The sequence below is a fragment of the Hyperolius riggenbachi genome, chromosome 8 (genome assembly GCF_040937935.1).
Source record: "Hyperolius riggenbachi isolate aHypRig1 chromosome 8, aHypRig1.pri, whole genome shotgun sequence".
Lineage (NCBI taxonomy): Eukaryota > Metazoa > Chordata > Amphibia > Anura > Hyperoliidae > Hyperolius > Hyperolius riggenbachi.
Genome location: NC_090653.1, coordinates 272,330,273 through 272,350,717, shown reverse-complemented (window position 1 = coordinate 272,350,717; position 20,445 = coordinate 272,330,273). Strand labels below are relative to the sequence as shown.

At 44.9% G+C, this 20,445-nt stretch overlaps 1 protein-coding gene across 5 annotated transcripts in view; it reads left to right on the top strand.

Annotated features, from left to right (window-relative positions):
• The window catches only part of RAPGEF1 (Rap guanine nucleotide exchange factor 1), a 215,100-nt gene that overhangs the window by 105,042 nt on the left and 89,613 nt on the right, over positions 1 to 20,445 (top strand). For all 5 annotated transcript variants that reach the window (XM_068248875.1, XM_068248873.1, XM_068248872.1 and 2 more), the window contains exons 5-9: positions 1,163 to 1,251; positions 2,135 to 2,287; positions 3,832 to 3,955; positions 4,042 to 4,225; positions 17,467 to 17,937. In XM_068248875.1, the coding sequence (XP_068104976.1) occupies positions 1,163 to 1,251; positions 2,135 to 2,287; positions 3,832 to 3,955; positions 4,042 to 4,225; positions 17,467 to 17,937 (1,021 nt within the window). The remainder of the gene's footprint in view (positions 1 to 1,162; positions 1,252 to 2,134; positions 2,288 to 3,831; positions 3,956 to 4,041; positions 4,226 to 17,466; positions 17,938 to 20,445) is intronic.

The following is a 20,445-nucleotide window of genomic DNA, read 5'->3' as shown; positions in this document are numbered from 1 at the left end:
AATATTCTTGGCAGAGTGTTAGAAATCTGCTGGGAATCGACCAGGACAATTGATTGTGTATAGTCAGCTTCACAGTTGGCAGATGGCTTTTGAATGGAGCAGGTCAGAGGAACACTAATCTAGCTTTCACTGAGATTTCATGTGACTGTTTATGTAACCCTCTTGTGAAGAGAGCAGAGCTTCATCTGCTTCACCTCCTGTAACATTATTCATTCATAAATGATTCAGTCAGTGTTTGCCCATTGGAAAATCTTTCCTCTCCCTGATTTACATTCTGACATTTATCACAGGTGGCCACATCTTTAGTCCTGTCAGGAGCAGCTCAGTGGAATGTTTTGTTTCTGCGAATTCCGAAGCCAAACACGCCAGATGAAACTCTGCATCCGATAACGACCACTTCTGGCGAGAATCTCGCGTTTGTAAGGCAGGCTCTGACCCCTCTCAACCACCGTTCTGTCCCGAGAGCATTGTTCTCCGCCCTTACCCCGCCAGCGGTGGGATGTCACTCCTGCGCTGACTCTGGAGGTGCAATCTGCATAAGTCCCCATTGGTTTAGGGTAATTGAGAAGGGGCTGCTGGATGCTCCTTATCAGTGTGCTTGACACAGACACACAAGACACAAAACATTTATATCATGCTTTTTCCCTGGCAGACTCAAAGCCCAGAGCTGCTGCCACTAGGGCGCGCTCTATAGGCAGTAGCAGTGTTAGGGAGTCTTGCCCAAGGACACCTTACTGAATAGGTGCTGGCTTACTGAACCGTAGGAGCCGAGATTGGAAACCTGGTCTCCTATATCAGAGGCAGAGCCTTTAACCAGTACACTATCTGGCCACTATACTACTAGCAGTTAACTTCATATTTGTATAGTTATGATGTTCCAAACCAAAGTCGTGGTGATTAGCTTACATTGTGACGGCTCCTGCCCCGTCCTCCATAGAACAGAACAACCTACTCTGCAGAGAGCTCCAGTGTGTTCTGGTTACTGAAATCTCACCCAAAACAATCCTCTTGGGCTACAAATGTGTATGTGTATCTTTTCTCTGTGTGCCCAAGACCAGGCAGTCGAGCATTATAGCTTGAGGTCACCTATTGCTTATATGGGATATGCTGACGCTTGCATGGTTGTTTAATGCCACAAACCTTTGCCTATTTCTTCTTCTAGGAGCTGGTGCGATTAATGATTGAGAAGCAAGAGCGCCCGTCACCGACCAGTCCTGTGAAGCCAGCCTTACCTGCGTGCAAGTCAGAGAGGTGAGCGCCAGAGCCGGCCTGGGTTTTATTACCAGCAGCATCGAATGGAATGATGACATTTTCAGTAGTATAGATTTCTAATGATATTGTCATTAGACTTAATATTTTATAAGCAGCAGGGACAGCCATAATATCCCTGGGAAAACCACGTAGATAAATACTTGTTCTACTTGTATGTATTGTACTGGCCACACTTTTGATTTCAGTGAATTTTACATAGTAAATAAAGAGAAAATTGTTCCAGGCATTTTCCATCTTTACTGCCTCTGACTGAAGCCAGTCCTGATGTAATTACCTCCCTCAGGCCTTTTGCACACTACATGTGATTTTGAATTTTTTTTTTTTAATGCGAACCGATTTTTTTATTCTGATTAAAAAAAAAGTACTGCATGCTGCTACGTTTTATAATCTGAATCAAAGATTGGATCGTATAAAAAATCGAAATCGCATGTAGTGTGCAAGAGGCCTTACTCCTTTTCTTTTTTTTTTTTCCCCCACCTAGAAACTGCACTGTCATATCTAGCTTGCTTTGTAAACACATGTGAGCACAACATGTGTTCAGTAGCTTCTGTGGAGGGGTGAGGTGTATTTCCCTTCTCGGCCTTCTGTGACACTGAACTGCCCTGAGCCAATCAGTGAGGAGCAGGAAGGAAGATAACAAGCTTCTCTCTCCCCGGCAATGTACCAGAAAGGAATTAGGCTGACTGAGATGAGATTCATTACAGCAGAAACATTTATGATTATATTAGAATGCTTGCAATCCAGACTGCATGTAGACTGCATGATAAACCCAGAGCAGTGGGTAAATGGAATTTGGTATAGCATAGGTCCACTGTAAGTGTATGCACTCTAAAATTTTTTATCTTTTTCTTCACAATTCCAGTACACAGGAGTTGCCTTTGTCAGAGCGAGAGCTGGAGATCCTGAACAAGTCCCCTGAGCCGTCCCCTAAGGAGGACCCAGTAGACTGTGTGGAAACAGATGAGCTCGCTCCCCCCAAACCCCCATTACCTGGCATACGGCTGATGGAAAATAGGTAAAGATGGCTCTGCTTCTGCATTATTCTGCATTATTTGTAGAAACACATGAAGATGTCCCAGAGTTGGGAGTTGTAACCGGATATACCTTTCCTTGAAGCGACGTGATTACGTTATTTTGACTAGCCAATCAGAGAATTGCAAATGAATTCCATGGCCTGTACCTTATATATCATCTGCTTTAGGAGACTCAGTGCTTGAGAAATGAATCTGTAATTAGGGAATAAAAATGAAAGGAAAAAAAAGCTGGACAACAACTGATAATGATTCTGCTATTATAGTGAAGGGTTCTACAAACCAGCAAGTTGCTGAGCACGTGATCATGCCAGCAAGTTTGTACTTACCAAGATGCGTGGTGGGAGAATTATAATTAGCAGAGGTTGCAGGCGGCTCCACCCATTCCTCTCTATAGCTCTGCAGTAGAGAAAACTGGCTCTTACAAGTCCTAGGGTCCCACTAAAAACATTCCAGTGGCCTTGGCCACCCATGACTTCACTGGGTATTTTATAGTAGACCTGAATAAGTAAGTACTGTCACACGGCAGGCTGGATTTATAGTAGGTTACTGACAATGAGGTTAACCACTTAAGGACCGGCTGATAATTATGTGATCTGTGCTGCGTGGGCTCTTCAGCCCGCAGCACAGATCAGGTTTTAGGCAGGGCGATCAGACTTCCCCCCCCCCCCCTCTCCCCCCCCCCATTCCCCACTAGGGGGATGTCCTGCTGGGAGGGTCTGATCGCCGCCGCTGCCTACTGCCGAGTGTGGGGGGGGGGGGGGGGGGGGGCTCCTCCTTATTTTTTAACACAATGCCCTTTGCCTGGTTCTCATGTTGATCCTCTTCGAACAAGCATGCAGCAGATCAGGTGCTCTGACTCAAGTCTGATTGGATTAGCTGCATGCTTGTTTAAGGTGGGTGATTCAGACACCACTGCTGCCACAGAGATCAGCAGCACTGCCAGACAACTGGTATTGTTTAAAAGGAAGTTTACATCGCAGCTTTTGTACCCCTCCCACATCAGGCTCACTTTGTGTCCTGTACTGTGGTATCTTCTAGGCACTCGGCAGGCAGTGCACAAACTTAAATGTTCAAGTGACAGTTTCTCTCCAGTCGTATTATAGCATAAACCTCACTGATAAGGAATTACAGACATAAAACACTTTACTGGCAGACAACAGCAGGGGGAAGTGCAGGGGACAGATAATAAAGGTCAATAGTTCATATATTTTAGAAAAAAGGAAAATATTTGATACTTACCTGGGGCTTTCTCCAGCCCCAGAAGCACCTCTGAGTCCACTTCAGGTAATCTGCATCAGTTGTGTCAGTTGGTCTCTTCTGCGCATGCTTTAAGGTAAAAAAAACCACATAAATCCTTTATAACTCATTTCAATTATAAGCACGGGAGAGTGGAAAGCATTTGTACATCGCCATAGTGGGGTAACACATAGATATCAGGGTTACATGCGGTGATAGGGGATGTGTTTGGTTTTTGGGAATGGTTTCATGCTGTGATAAAGTTTGGGGTTGCCTGCTTTCTCCACAGTCCTCCTCCTGCATTACCTCCAAAGAAAAGACAATCTGCACCTTCTCCTACTCGTGTGGCCGTTGTAGCACCCATGAGCCGGGCTACCAGTGGATCCAGTTTACCCCTTGGCATCAGCACCCCGGTGAGAACGTCTATCATGTGACTGCAACACAACATAAATTATTGTCTTTAGTTTCCTGTTTAATGCTTTCTTTTTCTCGTTGAAAGGATTTTGAAGTAAACTGTTACGCACACAGACGATTATCTGGAGGGAGCCAATCGTATGGGGGAGAATCCCCCCGCCTGTCGCCCTGTAGTAGTATAGGAAAGCTTAGCAAATCGGACGAACAACTTTCTTCCCTGGACAGAGACAGCGGGCAGTGCTCCCGAAACACCAGCTGTGAGACTTTAGGTAAGAGCGGGGGAACTCATCAGGGCCGGTTCTAGACTTTTTGCTGCCTGAGGAAAACATGTGAGCCATACCCTCTACTAATTGATGGTTTATCTTGCCTTTCTCTAGTAAGGAGGCATGGCCTAAGGGTGTTTATACATCAGGCAATCTATGGGCAGATAGACAGTGAGACAAATCTGTTGCCTGCCCATACACTGCAGACCAGTTTCAGATAGATTTCAGCATGAAATATATCAGAAATTGGCCTAGTGCTGCCGCCGGCCAGCCCCCCGTATAGAAATGTGTTGGCGGAGGTGTGCAGGTTTAAAACACTACCTCAGCAGGGATGATGAATACACACTTGGAGGACAAGGGCTGGGGTCTGGCAAGGTACTTCAATCGTCAAGACATTAACCACTTGAGGACCACAGTGTTAAAGAGACTCTGAAGTTAGTCTAAATTTCCTTTTTTAACATGCAGTTATATGAAGCAGTATAACCTCTGCTATAAGATCCCGCGGCGAAACGAGGAGTTTTTACCCCCAAAATCCCCTTCGTGGTGCCGGGGACCGCTTCCTGAAGAGACAGAGCTAAGCCCTGTAGCTCTGCCTCTCAGCGTGTCAATCCCCGCTGATCGCCGCCTCTCCCCCGCCCCTCTCAATCTGCCTTCACAGAGAGGGGCGGGGAGAGGCGGAGATCCGCCGGCAGATTAACGCGCAGGGAGGCAGAGCTGCAGCTCAAAGCTCCACCTCCATGAGCAGCAAAATGTCGTGGCTTTTGCAGGGAGGATTTGGGGGTATTAACCCCTCGTTTGCCACGGGATAGCGGCATTTTAGCAGGGATTATACTGCTTCACATAACTGCATGTTAAAAAAGGAAATTTAGACTCCAGTGTTTCTTTAAACCCCCCTAAAGACCAGGCCATTTTTTAACAAATAGGCCACTGGAGCTTTAAGGCCTTGCTGCGGGGCTGTCCAACTCAGCACACAATTCTCTTCTCCCCCCGCCCCCTTTTCTTCCCCACCAATGTTTTGTTTTTTTTTCTTTTTTTTTGTGTAAATATTTTTGTCTTTTACTTATAAATAAAAATGCGTACTTATTTTTTTGTTTTATTTTGCCTTAGATCGCAGCGCTGTACGTAGTAAATAGACAGACCTCTGTCATTCATGCAGGATCTCCTGCAAACCCCCGCCCCAGGACTTGGTGCCAGTTGACGTTAGGCGGTCCATGGGCGTTTGGCGGTCGTTAAGTAGTTAAACGCTGTTACCAATGCACATCCATTTGAGCAATTGCAACCGAGATTTTCCAGCCTGTCCAATCGATCTTTGCAACCAATTTCAGCCCAAAATTGATCTGGCAGACATGTAGCAGCATCCATTTTCCTCCGTTTTGATGCAATTGAATCAGAAGGTTGATCGACCTGCAAAATCACCTGATCATGCACACAGAAATAAAGGCTTTTATGTAACCTAAGCCCTGTGCGTTTTTTTGCAGTGTGAACAGGGCCTCCGTGTAACTGACTTCACTATTCTCAGAAGAGGAGCACTTTCTGTTTGTGGCTTTTAGGGATGTTTAAATGTGATGTTAAAAATAGTGTCATTTCTAAGAAACGAAACGAAGTGTTGCTGGCTAGAGACTGGGGCTTTGTGTAGCGACAGAAGGGTGAGAAACCAGCGCAGAGCATCCTTCCCACTGCATCCTCTGTTGCTTGTATAGACAGAGGAACGGTAGTGAAAATAACATAAAGAATACAATAGCTTATTTTCTTACAATATCCCTGTGTTGATTATTTAGTCAGTGTTTGCCATTGTAAAATCTTTCTTCTCCCTGATTTAGATTCTGAAATGTATCACTGGTGGTGACCTCTTCTGCCAGGTGATCTGTACGGAATGTTCGTTATTGAGAGTTCTGTGCACAGAGAGTTATTGCTTGCCTGGCAGTTGGAAAAAGCCTTTTTTTCCCACACTGCAACGGATTTCACAGACAGCAAACTGTCAGGACCATGGCCATGACATCACACTGTGGGAGGGGATTATACAATACAATAACATTTCTATAGCGCTTTACTCCCATAGGACTCAAAGCGCTTAGGCTCTCTCAGATTCGTTAGTTGGTAGTAGGATGAAGTATTCACACAACAAAAATTATATTTCTGCAAATGCCAAACTGAACAGGTGGGTTTTCAGTCTGGATTTAAACACGTCCAGGGATGGAGCTGTCCTGATCTGCTGAGGTAAGGAGTTCCAAAACCTAAGAGCAGCATGACAGAAGGCTCTGGGACCAAAATTTTCAAGTGGACTCTGGGCATGACTAGATTATTAGAACCTGTGGATCTGAGAATGCGGGGATTGCTACGCAGCTGTAACATATCTTTCATGTATCCAGGGCCCAGATTATTTAGTGATTTAAATGTCAGTAGGCCGATCTTGAATAGGACCCTCCATTCTATAGGGAGCCAGTGAAGGGAGTGCAGGACTGGCGTTATGTGGCAGTGACGGGGTTGGTTGGTTGGTTAGCAGTCTGGCAGCAGTATTCTGTATCAGCTGTAGTCGGTACAAGACCTTTTTTGGAAGGCCAGTGTAGAGAGCATTGCAGTAGTCCAGTCGGGATGTAGTGAAGGCATGGACTAAGGTTGGTAGATCTTCTTCTAGGGGGATGAGGTGCTTGATTTTTTGCGATGTTCTTCAGGTGAAAATAAGATGATTTCACCACAGCAGAGATGTGAGTTCTGAAGTTTAAATCCCCATCAATTAGAACTCCCAGGCTACGCACATGATCAGAGCTGCGTAGATCCGTGCCTCCTATTCCCAGTGGTGAAGACTGCAAGTTAAGTTGTTTTGTTGTCATGTGCTGCCCTCCGATCAGAAGGACTTCCGTTTTGTCTGCATTTAGTTTCAGCCAGTTGTCACTCATCCATTGCTGTAGTTCACCTAAGCAGGCGTTCATAGTTGGAGTTGGGTCTGTCACACCAGGCTTGAAGGATAAATATAGTTGGATGTTATCAGCATAGCAGTGGTATGTCAGGTCATGTTTTTGGATTAGTTTTCCAAGCGGTAACATGTAAATCGTTAAAAGCAGGGGGAAAGGATTGAGCCCTGGGGCACCCCATACTTAAGTGGTACAGAGGTGGAAAGGAAGGGCCCCATAGACACTTTTTGGGTTCTGCCACTCAAGAAGGATTGGAACCACTGAAGAACTGTGCCATCAATGCCACAGTATTCCTGTAGTCTGCTTATCAAGATGTCATGGTCAACTGTATCAAAGGCTGCAGAAAGGTCTAGCAGTATCAGGATGGAGCACTCTCCTCTGTCTCTTGCCATGAGCAGGTGGTTGCATATTTGGATGAGGGCAGTTTCAGTGCTGTGATGTTTCCTGAAGCCAGACTGGAATGCGTCATAACTGTTATTTTGTAGGATTCTGGCTTCTAGCTGGAGGTATACAGCTTTTTCAATTAGCTTACCCAGAAAGGGAAGGTTAGAGACAGGTCTGTAGCTGGTCATTGCATCTGGGTCCACGGAGGGTGTTTTGAGGAGAGGCCTGATGATTGCTTTCTTCAGTAAAGCACGAAATATCCCTGATTGTAAGGAACGGTTTACAATTTTGAGGAATACCGGTACAAACAGGTCGGGGCATTTCAACATAAACTGTGTTGGGCCAGGATCCAGGTCACAGGTAGTTAGGCGGAGGTGAAGGAGGATGCTTGATGTGACTTCTTCATCAATTTCTTTGACGTTTGACCAAGATGTTACGTTGTCTCTGCTAATGGTCTTCAGCACTATATTGGGTTCAGATGCTGTAAGTTGGATGGCGGACCTTATAGCGGAGACTTTGCCTGAGAAGAAATGTGCAGGTCACAGAGATCCTTTGAAGACTGGATATTAAGTTTTTGACATGCTGGGTTGCAAATTTTTCCACTGTGCGGAACAGTTGGGCTGGTTTGTTAACCACATTTGCAATCTCGGGATAGAAAGGATGACTTTTTCACAGTGATTACCTTTCGGTAGTTCTTCAAGTGGAGGATTAAGGCATGTTTGTCTTCTGGGGACTGAGATTTGCGCCACAGTCTTTCAAGTTTTTGGCCTTGTCTTTTCAGCTCTTTTATAGAGTTATCAAACCACTGTGCATGATGGTGTGAAGTAAGATATTTGGTGCACAGAGGAGCAATGGTCTCAAAGGTGGAAGACACACATTTATTGTATTTAAAGAGAATCTGTATTGTTAAAATCGCTCAAAAGTAAACATACCAGTGCGTTAGGGGACATCTCCTATTACCCTCTGTCACAATTTCGCCGCTCCTCGCCGCATTTAAAGTGGTTAAAAACAGTTTTAAAAAGTTTGTTTGTAAACAAACAAAATGGCCACCAAAACAGGAAGTAGGTTGATGTACAGTATGTCCACACATAGAAAATACATCCATACACAAGCAGGCTGTATACAGCATTCCTTTTGAATCTCAAGAGATCATTTGTGTGTTTCTTTCCCCCATGCACTGAAGTTTCAGGCTGCTCTTTTCTTCCTGCAAACAGCTTTGCCCTTGTTTGTAATGCCTCAGTATGTGAAAGCCCAGCCAGCTCAGAGGACGATTTATCCAGCTGATTAGAGCAGCTTCTCTCTTATCTAAATAACACACAGGCAGTGTGCATAGAGGGGCCAGGAAGGGTGAGTTCATAGCAGAACCACAACACTGAAGAACTTGGCAGCCTTCCAGACACAGGCCGACAAGTCTGACAGGGGAAAGATACATTGATTTATTACAGAGACTGTCATAGTAGAAAGTGCTGCAGTTAGCCAGAACACATTAGAATAGCTTTTGGAACATGTAGGATGATAAAAAACAGGATGCAATTTTTGTTACGGAGTCTCTTTAAACACCAGAGTATCAGGGTCCAAGCTGGAGTCGGTCAATTCATCAAAGCTGAGGTTATCTCGGATATGTTGTGGTGTTAGCCCTTTTAAGCAGCAATATTTTGTTTGGTTCTTGAACTGTTTTTTGACAGCTGGTATTGAGAGGGAGAAGTGGATAGTGTGATGGTCTGACCAGGCAACAGGATTAATTTCCACACTGGCTATTGACAGACCAGTATGGAATGTAAGATCAAGAGTGTGACCTTTCTTGTGAGTGGCAGAGCTGATTGCTTGGGAGAAGCCCAGTTCATTTCAGTTCATGGCACGAGGTAGCTCTATTCCTAATTGCGAAAAGGGATCATCCACCCATGTATTGAAATCTCCAAGAACAATCCATCTGGTGTGTTCCAGTGTTAGGTTGCATAGGAGATCTACAAGTTCCTTAAAGGACTTACGAGGCGAAATAGGTTAAAAAGGTAATTACCTGCATGAAATACCAATGCACGGAGGACGCCACCCGCGCCCTCCGTGTCTTTCCGCCGGGTCCCCGCAGCTGAATGTTCCCCCCCCCCCCCTCGGGCTGGTCCCGACCCCACGGACGGGGTCGGGCTCTACTGCCTCTTCCAATATGGCCGTCGGAGCTAGCCGCAGCTGCGCAGTCCGCATATGCGAGAGTGCGGCTGCGCAGCTCTAGGGCCAACCCCCCCAATCCACGCAACAGGAAATAGCTTGTAGCGTGGATTGGGGGGTTGGCCCTAGAGCTGCGCAGCCGCACTCGCGCATATGCGGACTACGCAGCTGCGGCTAGCTCCGACGGCCATATTGGAAGAGGCAGGAGAGCCCGACCCCGTCTGTGGGGTCGGGACCGGCCCGGGGGGGACATTCATCTGCGGGGACCCGGCGGAAAGACACGGAGGGCGCGGATGGCGTCCTTCGTGCACTGATATTTCATGCAGGTAATTAACTTTTTTAACCTATTTTGCCTCGTAAGTCCTTTAAGGAAGGCCAAGTCCTTTCCTGGTGGGTGGTAGATCAGCAATATGTTTGATTTTCTCAGCTGAAAGTTGCACCCCCAAGCATTCAAACGAGTTGGAAGGTCCTACAGTCTGATTTGGAAATCTGGTCTGATTTTCAAAGCTGATCTAAAGCACAGTGCAACCCATCCGCCCCTGCGTTCTTTCCTGTTGCAGTGTATCACGGAATAGTTTATTGGCACGGCGGCCTCCACAATATCAGCCATACAGACTCCCCTTATGATCTATTTGAGAAAAGGCAAAGCTTTCTCGTGAGAAAGGGCTAATTGGCTACTGATTGGTATAAAGTTCAATCCTGGGTTAAAGTTCCTCTTTAAAGCGTAAACAAGAACTTAGCTAGAAATTCTAGAAATAGAGTTGCTGCTTTTCAAATGTGAGCATAATGAAGTTTCGTGAGATTAGTATCAAATATTTATTTACAAGAATAGACTAGACTAATGATGGGTGACGCTATGTGCAATAAACAATATAGGTTCTTCAGAAATGACCGGTCGTGGCAATTAATGGCTGAATTTCTGATTTCAGATTCATAGAATCGATCCATTTTTGGATCAATCTCTTCAATTTGACGGTTTGTCTAGCGGAAATTTGGCCTTAAATGGGCAGGACCGGTGGTTTCCAATCGATTACTGCAACGATCAGGACATGATTGCTCAGCTATGGAATTGTACCATTAATGGACTGTTTCCACAATTTCTTTCTGTTTCCCCGTACGCAAATTCAGATGTGATCTTTTTATTTTTTTATTGGATTTATATAGAGCCCACATATTATATATAATTTCTGTTTTGCATAGTATTTTAGTAAGAGGGCTTTTTGGTCCTTTGTAGCCCCTTAAGGAGGCCATACACTGATAGATTTGCAGCAGATTTGACCATCAGATTGATTCGTCAGATGCCTTTCAGGTCCAATCTGACAGGAATTTATCTGATGTGTGCCACACACTAGGAACAGATTTCCAATAGATTTCAGAATGAAATCTATTGTAAATCTATTGAAAATCGATCTAAATGCATTATTGCACCATTAGATCCAATGCAACACTATGGGCCATCGATCTGCTGTCTGCTGACCTAGACCAGTGATGGCTAACCCTTAGCACTCCAGCTGTGGTGGAACCACACGGCCCATGAGGCATTGTAATAGTCTGACAGCTCCAAGCATAACTCGGGGAGGTTGGGATTTGTAGTTTTGTCACAGCTGGAGTGGCAAGGTTAGCCATCATTGACCTAGACTTTCCATCCTTTCAGATAGATCAAATCGATTGAAATTGGATGCAAATCGTTTGTGCATTGATTTGCAATCGATTAATGGCTGAAACCGACCAGTGTATGGGCTCCTTTACACACTCCTGGGAGTTCTGGTTCACCGTGAGCTTGCTGGGCAACTCTGGGTGTTTCAAGTCCTACCTAGTAACAAGTTAGTTTTGGCTTATGAAGCAAGGGTGGTTACTGATAAACAAAACACCAGGAGTAATTGGATATCACTGCCCACTTTGTGTTCAGATCATTAGTGGTGGATGTGCTTGAATGCCTGCCCTCAGGACTGACAGCTTAGAGTGGTTGAGGAGACAACTCTTACTTTTTTTTAAAACTGAATGTCTCCGATTACAGAAGTTAAGCTGCTGTGAGAGTTTCTTGTCCCTTCAGGAACAGCTCTAATTAGAATCATTTGCAGCTCTGCAGATGAGCCAAAATAATGGGCGGGTTTAAGTGACTAATTGGAAGAAAGGCAGAGCTGCAGGCGACAGTGCTAGCAATGTACAGGGGCCTAAGAAGCCAGCACCTCAAAACCAAAAAAGTACCTTCATTTGTCTTAAATTGACTTTCCATTTTAATTGGTTAAAACACAATTTACTCTGTATCTGAATCACAAGGAATTCCACAAACATTAAAGTAGAACTAGCCTCCTTGGCGGTAATCTCGAGTCAGGCTCGGGATGGAAATCTGCAGCTCAGAGCGGTAATACCGTGCCTGAGTGAGTATTATGCAGGAGCTGCTGCAGATCTCTGTGGCATTTGTGAAAAAAAATTGCACGGCTTTTAGACCCCAAAATCCTTAAATAATCAATAACGGCAGAGAGGTTAAACTCACACCTTCCTCTAAACTTAGAACTTCCTCTAAAAGATTAGCCTCAGCATGATGACCTTTATGGGAAATATAATCTTCATTACAGTTTATGGAGGTCCTAAAAAAAATGTAACTTGGTTTCACTTTTGCAGGGAGCACAGCACTGTCGGCCACGGGATCGTGTACCAATCCCTGCTGGGCGACTGAAATCCCCCAGTGTGCACAGGGATTTCCAGCACCTCCTCTTATTTGTGCAGATAGGGAAACGTTTCTGGCACTTCCAAGTTATACCCATTAGTGGCATGTGCACATAGGGAATGGGCTGGGAGATGTTGGTGGCAAGTGGGGCAGCTTTGACCTGAGGTTAAAATATGATGGGGCAGTTGCAAGAGGCAAGCAAAATTTTGTTAAAAAAAAAAAGTTGCAGAAGCAGGTCTCCGTTGGACCAATGGGGTCAGATCAATCAACTCAAGACTCATTCTTTACAGAGCCCTTTGTGTTTTCTAAAAGAGCTAGTAGGAGAGAGCCATGACTAAAATGAACAATGTTCATTGAATTATATGCGTTTATTTTTGGATATCTGTTCTGCCACAAGCTAGTAGTACAAATGGATTTTGGGTAAATCAGGGAATTTCTATCCAACTTGGAAACCCAATGAAATTCTTCCTCTGCCATGATTGGGTTCATATCCTCGTCTTAGTAACCATTGTGTGAGATACATGGCTTTTATGATGTTTTAATCCCTGTAGTTATTGATGAGGCATACAAATTGACTATAGAAGATGGCTGGGGTAACCCGGAGGAGTTTTGTGAGTTACTATTTGAGTATTAACATTGTGCATACAGTAGATCTTTAATTTCCAAGTTCCAGTTTTTGAAGAAAAGATTTTGTCAAATTGAGGAAGCCACCCCAAGTTTGGTGATGGATTCCATATAGATATTCAATAAACTCCAAAACTGGTCACTTTCCCTTGCTAATAATGATGTCATCCACATACTTTTTTTCCAGACATGTATGTGTTTTGTTTTGTTTTCTGAATGGGTTGCTCGGGCAACATATGGACATCACCACCCAGATGGCTAGAAAGAGAGTACGTAGAGACCACCATATGTTAGGAGGGCACACTGCTTTGATTTATCCATGCTGCGGATATATTTTTGTAGCTAATTCTAGAGTCGTTTTACATGAGAACGCTTAGAGTGTGTTGTAGAGAATATTTGGGGAACGCAGCAGTAGAAATAATAGTTGTGGAGGACAACTGAACACAAAATGACAAGAGAGAAAGGAGCAGAGTCTAGAGGGATCTCTCTACTGAATTCCCCGAGAGCTCCTAGAAGCCAGTAACTTGGTTGCCTCAGCAATATCTCCTCTTGGGACCCTAGTGGTTCGATGTGTATGTTTGATTTCCCTAGTCTGTACATCTGCTCCGGAAATTACAGAATTTTATTGTCCCTGCTGGGGGCATACATTTGTTTTGTATTAGGAAGAATGTATTAGGAGGAGCTGTGATACTACCCCTGTTCTAGCTAAGTGAGGAGATATTGAGATATTCGGGAACCGAGCCAACAACTACGGCTAGGAGATATTGCTATTGTAGGCCCAGAGGAGATAAAGTTGGCAGTTAAGTTGTATTTATTAGATTTCCCTGCAATAAAAAAATACCATTTTGTAGTTTTCTGCTTGTGTTTACATAACGGCCCTGTTTAAAAAAACAAAATGAAATTCCACGGGTTGACATATCGTTCTAGAGCTACACATTTCTCTTAGTTATGGACAACCATGCCCAACCTGGAGATGATTCTCCCTTACTTCTACACACGGTGCGGCTATGTTGTGGCGCGGGGGGGCAGGTGAAGACTGAGAACAAGCAGTCGGCTGAACCAATACACAAGGCTGATCAAGATGACGGGGCACATTGGGGACCGCTGTACACATGTGATTAACTCTACAGAGGCGATCAATATTGACCCCCTTGGGCAAGTTTCATCTAGCATGTGTACGGGGCTTAAAGGAAACCTGTACGGGAAAATTGTACCCTTAATAGGTACTGAGTACTCACCTTGGGAGAGGGAAGCCTCTAGATCAGGGGTGTCAAACTCAAATACGAAGTGGGACGAAATTGAACAATAGGACCTAGCCGGCTGTCTACAATGTCTACTGGCCACCTTATAAAGTTCCCTGTTGTCTAATTGCCTCCCTTCAACTCCTACACAGTTCTCTGGTGTCTAGTGGTCCTTGGTCCTCCTCCCTCCCCTATACAGTTCCCTGGTGGCCCCCACCCTCCCCTATACAGTTCCCTAGTATTTAGTGCTTCCCTCTACCTCCCCCATAACAGTCTTCACTGGTGTTCTAGGGCTTCATCTCCATTAGTTTCCCTGGTGGTCTAGAGTGGGCCAAACATAATGCAAAGTGGGGAATCCCCTTGAAGGCCAAATTTAATGGCTCTGAAGGCCAGATTTGGCCCGCGGGCCGGAGTTTGACATTTATGCTCTAGATCCTTTGAAGACTTCCCTCATCCTCCTCCACAGTGCCGTTCCAGTGCTGTAGCCTCCGCAAAACTGTCAAATGCTTGTTGAGGGCTCTGCGCCTGTGCAGTAGCACACACCTGATCAGGCTCAGCCATTTCCACCAAAGCCAGAGTGGGCATGTGCTACGGCGCAGTCGTAATGCAGCCGTGCTTCGGGGATACCTGTTCTTGAATGGCTTGGTGGAGGAAGATGGGGCAAGCCGCTGAAGTATTCCTCTCCCAAGGTAAGTATCTAACTTTTCCTTCAGCAAACCTCATAGGTTTGTTTTAAAGAGGAACTCCAGTGAAAATAACTTAATAAAAAGAAAGTGCTTCATTTTTACAATAATTATGTATAAATGATTTAGTCAGTGTTTGCCCATTGTCAAATCTTTTAAATCCCTGATTTACATTCTAACATTTATTACATGGTGACATTTTTACTGTGGGCAGGTGATGTAGCTGCTGCATGCTTTTTTGGCAGTTAGAAACAGCTGTAAACAGCTATTTCCCACAATGCAGCAAGGTTCACAGACAGGAAACTGCCTAGAGAACGTACTCAGAATTTCTTTGTGCGCGGGGTTTCACCACAATATCAGCCATACAGCGCCCCCTGATAGTCTGTTTGTGAAAAGGAAGAGATTTCTAATGTAACAAGGGGGTATCAGCTACTGATTGGGATATAGTTCAGTTCTTGGTCGGAGTTTCTCGAAGTGTTTGGTGCAGATTTTAAATATCGACATGTGTGGGCAATGTAGTTTTCGCTGCCTAATCTACTTCATTAATAAAGCCTTGTACACACATTACATAAAAGTCATTTGAAACGTCTGATGAGTGATAGATGTCGCCATGTCGGACGAAATTCAGTGTACAAAATGTAAACAGATGACGAGCAGCCGATATTGGGCATTCAGGCTGATGCAACTGGTGGATCAATTCTAATGACTATTGGGTAGATATTGCGCAGTCGCTTGGGTGTACAAGGTCGTCCAATGACACTTTTCCAGCACATGTACGGCATGTGAAATGTCATTCAAATGTCACTCCCACTTCAGACAACATAGACGTTTGGCATATCAGTGAGTGTGGACAACAGTTAGCCGCCTAATGTTGTCTGTGTGCGCGCTGATTTTTATCTAGCATGTGTATTGCTAGGTACACACCATGCAACATGTTCGACCTGAATTTCGATCAATTTTCCTATCGATCTCAGTTTTCCACTTTTATGGAAATCGATCAGAAAAACGATCCTGACATTCAAAAAGCAATCAAAATTCAGATCGGGCATGTTGGAAATAATCGATTTGGCAGGAAAATCTGCCAGAAAATTGTATGGTGTGTACCTACTTTTATGCAAATTTAGCATTATCTTGAGGTGTGAGATTAATGAAGCCAGTATTTGCTCTCCACCAATCGAATGATTTAATCTTCTGCCCCTTCAGCCGCAGGTTTACCCTCGCCGTACGGAAATTACGTTTTCTGTGTCCGCCTTCACACATGATAAATCCTCGGAGGTGAATTTGAATGGATCTCTGGATTAAGTGAAATCTCTGGGAAAGCCGGGCTTCTACAGGAGGATTTTAGAATGAAACATTTAATACAGGACAACAATGGGGTTTTTATTAGATTTTCGCTTACCGCAAGCTGTATAATACCAGCCCCCTTCATCACTAATAATACATTTTCTTACTGTTTAATGGGGACCTGAACTCAGAACTTCCTCACTGCTCTAAAGGATAAGCAACAGCATAATAACCTTTAAAAATAATCCTTAATTTGTTATAGCTGATACAAATCCTGCAATAAATCTCCAGTGTGTACTTCCTGCATTCATGGAAGCAGACATAGGGTTAACGTCCTGTGTTTACAAATTAGCTGCTTTGCCATGGCGGGAGAAATTCCTGAGCTGACACTGCTGAGAGATCAAATTACAGTGGTGATAATTCACAAATGAGGGGTATTTGGACTGTCTTAAAGCTCTACTGGGTGCATTTCTCTGTTTTCCTTCTGTCCTGTGCAACAGGTCAGGTCCACTTTTTTTTGTGAGCAATCTTATTTTGGATCAGGTGATTCAGATTGTTTTGTTTGAAAACTTCTTCTCTGCTGTAAAAGATAAGCAACAGCATAATATCCTTTAAAGAAAAACATTTCTTTGTGATACAAATCCTGAAATAAATCTGCAGTGTGTCTACTTCCTGCTTTCATGGAAGCAAACATAACCAATTAGCCCTCCGCCGGGGCCGCTGACACAGCTGAGGGATCAAATTACATCTTGTGCTTAGTCACAGATGAGGGACAATTACACAGGCTAAACTCTCTAAATACATACAGGGTGCATCTCTCTGTTTTCCTTCTGTTCTGTGCAAGAGTTCAGGTCCACTTTTATAATCACAACTGTATAGACTTATCAAGAGACGTTTTGATTCCCTGTCTGAATAGAAAGTTCTGCTTTTATAATGCTTAACCTCCTTAGCGGTAATCCCGAGTCAGGCTCGGGACAGAAATCCGCAGCTCAGAGCGGTAATCCCGAGTCAGGCTCGGGACAGAAATCCGCAGCTCAGAGCGGTAATCCCGAGTCAGGCTCGGGACAGAAATCCGCAGCTCAGAGCGGTAATCCCGTGCCTGAGTGAGTTTATATGTAGGAGCTTCTGCAGATCTCTCTGTTGTATGTTTTTGTTTAGTTTCTTCTTGTTTTTAGGGTCTGCAAGCTTGTGGAAAAATTGCACGGCTTTTAGACCCTGAATCTGGAAATTACACTGTTTATGTAACATTCCTTATGGTTGTGCTTTATTTTCTATCTTCACGCAGATAACTATGATCCAGACTACGAGTTCCTGCAGCAAGACCTCTCTAGCGCAGACCAAGTCCTGGGCCACGTACCGGGAATCCTCAGCCCTCTCCCCGAGTCTCTAGGAGAAACCGGCTCCCCTTTTCATGGACAGAACTTCCATTTACCTCCACATACCCCACAGCTCTCGGAACCTGCCCACCCCGCCGCTCTAGAGACCCCACCCGCCCTCCCCGAGAAGAAACGCAGAAGTGCCGTTAACAACAGCTCCGATGGCTGCCGCGTGAGCTACGAGAGGCACCCCTCTCAGTACGACAACATTTCTGAGGACGATATGCTTCTCCCGCCTTGTAGCACCCCGTTTGCTGCTGTCCCTCCCTTTCAGCCTGGAAACCCCTCTCAGGTGGATTTCCTGGGTGATTTTGTAGCAACGGACAACGATGACATTCCAGAGAAGCCTCCGCCTCTTCCTGAGAAGAAGACCAAACACAGTGAGTGTCATAGTTTTCTGAATCCAAATAACGAAGCAGTGCTTGCAAATTATAGTTATCTTGTCAACCCGTGAGTTGGGAAGCTGTTCTGTGATAAACATAATCATCTAACCTGCCAGACCACAGATGTATTCAATAACAAAATACAACTTTATTGCACATCTATTAGGTATGCATTCCCCGGTTCCCCTTAAAAACAATGACACACGGCGGTGTCAAACAGAGCGTCAAACACTGCCGACTGTCATTGTTTTTAAGGGGGATCAGGAGATTTTTTTTTCTTCTATATATCTAATTGATGGGCAGTAAAATTATATTTTGTTATTGAAGATGTCTTTGATTTGGTATTTTACTTTTCTGACTGTAGAAAAAAACATTTCACTAGAACAGGCATGTCCAAAGTCTGGCCCGGGGGCCGATACGACCCGTCCAGCCATTTCTTGTGGCCCCCAAAGCTCTCTACAGCTGTTAATTTCATGCGGCCTTGCTGGTCGTAGCTGCCACTGTGCTTCACTGCACTAGGTATCTGAGTTGTTTCCGGTGGAAATGTTTTGGCAAAACGTCACAGGTAGTGTATCAGCTGGCAATCAGCAAAAATGAAGGATGGCCAAACATTTTAGGCGAAAGGCCATATCGCCATTTTTGAGAGTTCTAGGGGGCAAATATAGTGAAATTAAACACATTTTTGCTGATTCTAGAACCAGGGTCGGACTGGGACACTAAGGGCACACCAGGAAAGTTTCAGGCTGGAGGATGGCCTTAGAGTATGCAGGGCCTAAGGCAAGTGTCGTATAAAGGGCCTAGAGCCTGAGTATAGTTGCCCCCAGTATAGGTAGCCAGCTATAAGTGTCCCCCACTATAGGTAGTTAGGTATAGGTGCTCCCAGTATAGGTAGCAAGTTATAGGTGTCCCCATTATAGGTAGTTAGCTATAGGTGCCCCCAATACAGGTAGCAAGTTATAGGTGTTCCCAGTATAGGTACTTAGCTAGAGGTGTCACCAGTATAGGTAGCAAGTTATAGGTATCCCCAGTATAGGTAGCCAGATCTGTAGGTATCCCCAGCATAGGTAGCCAGGTCTATATGTGTCCCAGATTAGGTAGCCAGGTTTATAGGTGTCCCAAGTATAAGTAGCCAGGTCTGTAGGTGTTCCCACCCAGTTTAGTTGGCCAGGTCTATATGAGTCCTCAGTTTAGGTAGCCAGGTCTATAGGTGTCCCCAGTTAAGGTAGCCAGGTCTATAAGTGTCCCCAGTTTAGTTAGCCAGGTCTAAAGCTGTCCCCAGCATAGGCAGCCAGGTCTATAGGTGTCCCCAGTATAGGCAACCAGGTCTATAGGTATCCCCAGATTAGTTAGCCATGTCTATAGGTGTCCCCAGTTTAGTTAGCCAGGTCTATAGGTGTCTAGGTAACCTGGAAGGGAGAGCAGCGGGGAGGGGTTGCAGTCTCTACCCCCGAGGCCAGCCCTTCCACCCCCCCCCCCCCCCCCCAGACCAGAATATAGTGAAGGGCAAGCAGCGGCAGCGAGTGGGGAATCGATCAACTTACTTCTTCCTTCCTGGTTGCCGGCTTCCGGCTCTGCGTGCCGCTGCTCTGGTCTGGTCTTCTCTGCTGTCCAGTCACGCTCTCACAGGAAGCACAGTGAGAGTGTGATTGGAGAGCAGAGAAGACCAGATCAGAGCAGTGGCACGCAGAGCGGGAACCAGGAAGGAGTAAGTTGTTCGGTTAAGCGTGGAAGGAAGGCCCCCGGGTTAGGGAGGTTTCCCCCCTCTCCCCGCCGCTGCTCCTCCTTCCTGCGCTGTGCCCCCTCCTGCAGTGCTTGGGGGCCCCCAAGAACACTAAAATGGAGGCCTACTGGGCAAAATCCCGAGCTCCCGCCGGCCCTGTCCGACCCTGACTAGAACTGCACAAGACCTCTTTGCAAGCTTTCGAAACTTTAAGCTTCTCCTTCAGGTATGATACAGTACTGGGTCAGAACCATACAGATCCATGGAACGGTTCTGATCCAGTTCTGTATCATGCCTAAAAAAAAGAGACTTAAGGTGGCCACTAATGATCCAATTTCTAGCGAAAAATCATTTGAACGATCAGAAATTCTGATCGGAAGTGAAATCGTTCACTACACCATCAACGAACCAATCTTTGTTTCCTATCTATCACGACCAACAAGAAAATTCTAATTTTGGTTCGACGAAGATCCAATGGGATGACTGATTTCATAATCGTCTGTAATTGATTGTATCCATCAACGGAGATTATTTACAACCAATCGGATCAGAATTTCTGATCGCTCGAACGGTTTTTCGCTAGAAATTGGACCGTTAGTGGCCACCTTTTAATTTTGAAAGCTTGCAAAGAAATCTTGTACAGTAAGCCATTAATCCTTCAGCAGCTATTTTTTTTAGAGGCTTGCATGTGCTCCAGGCCAATTTATTTTATCACTTTTTTACTTATTTGTTATATTTCCTTGCCAATAATTAGTACTTCTGTGATGTGTATTTATGCCCACTTG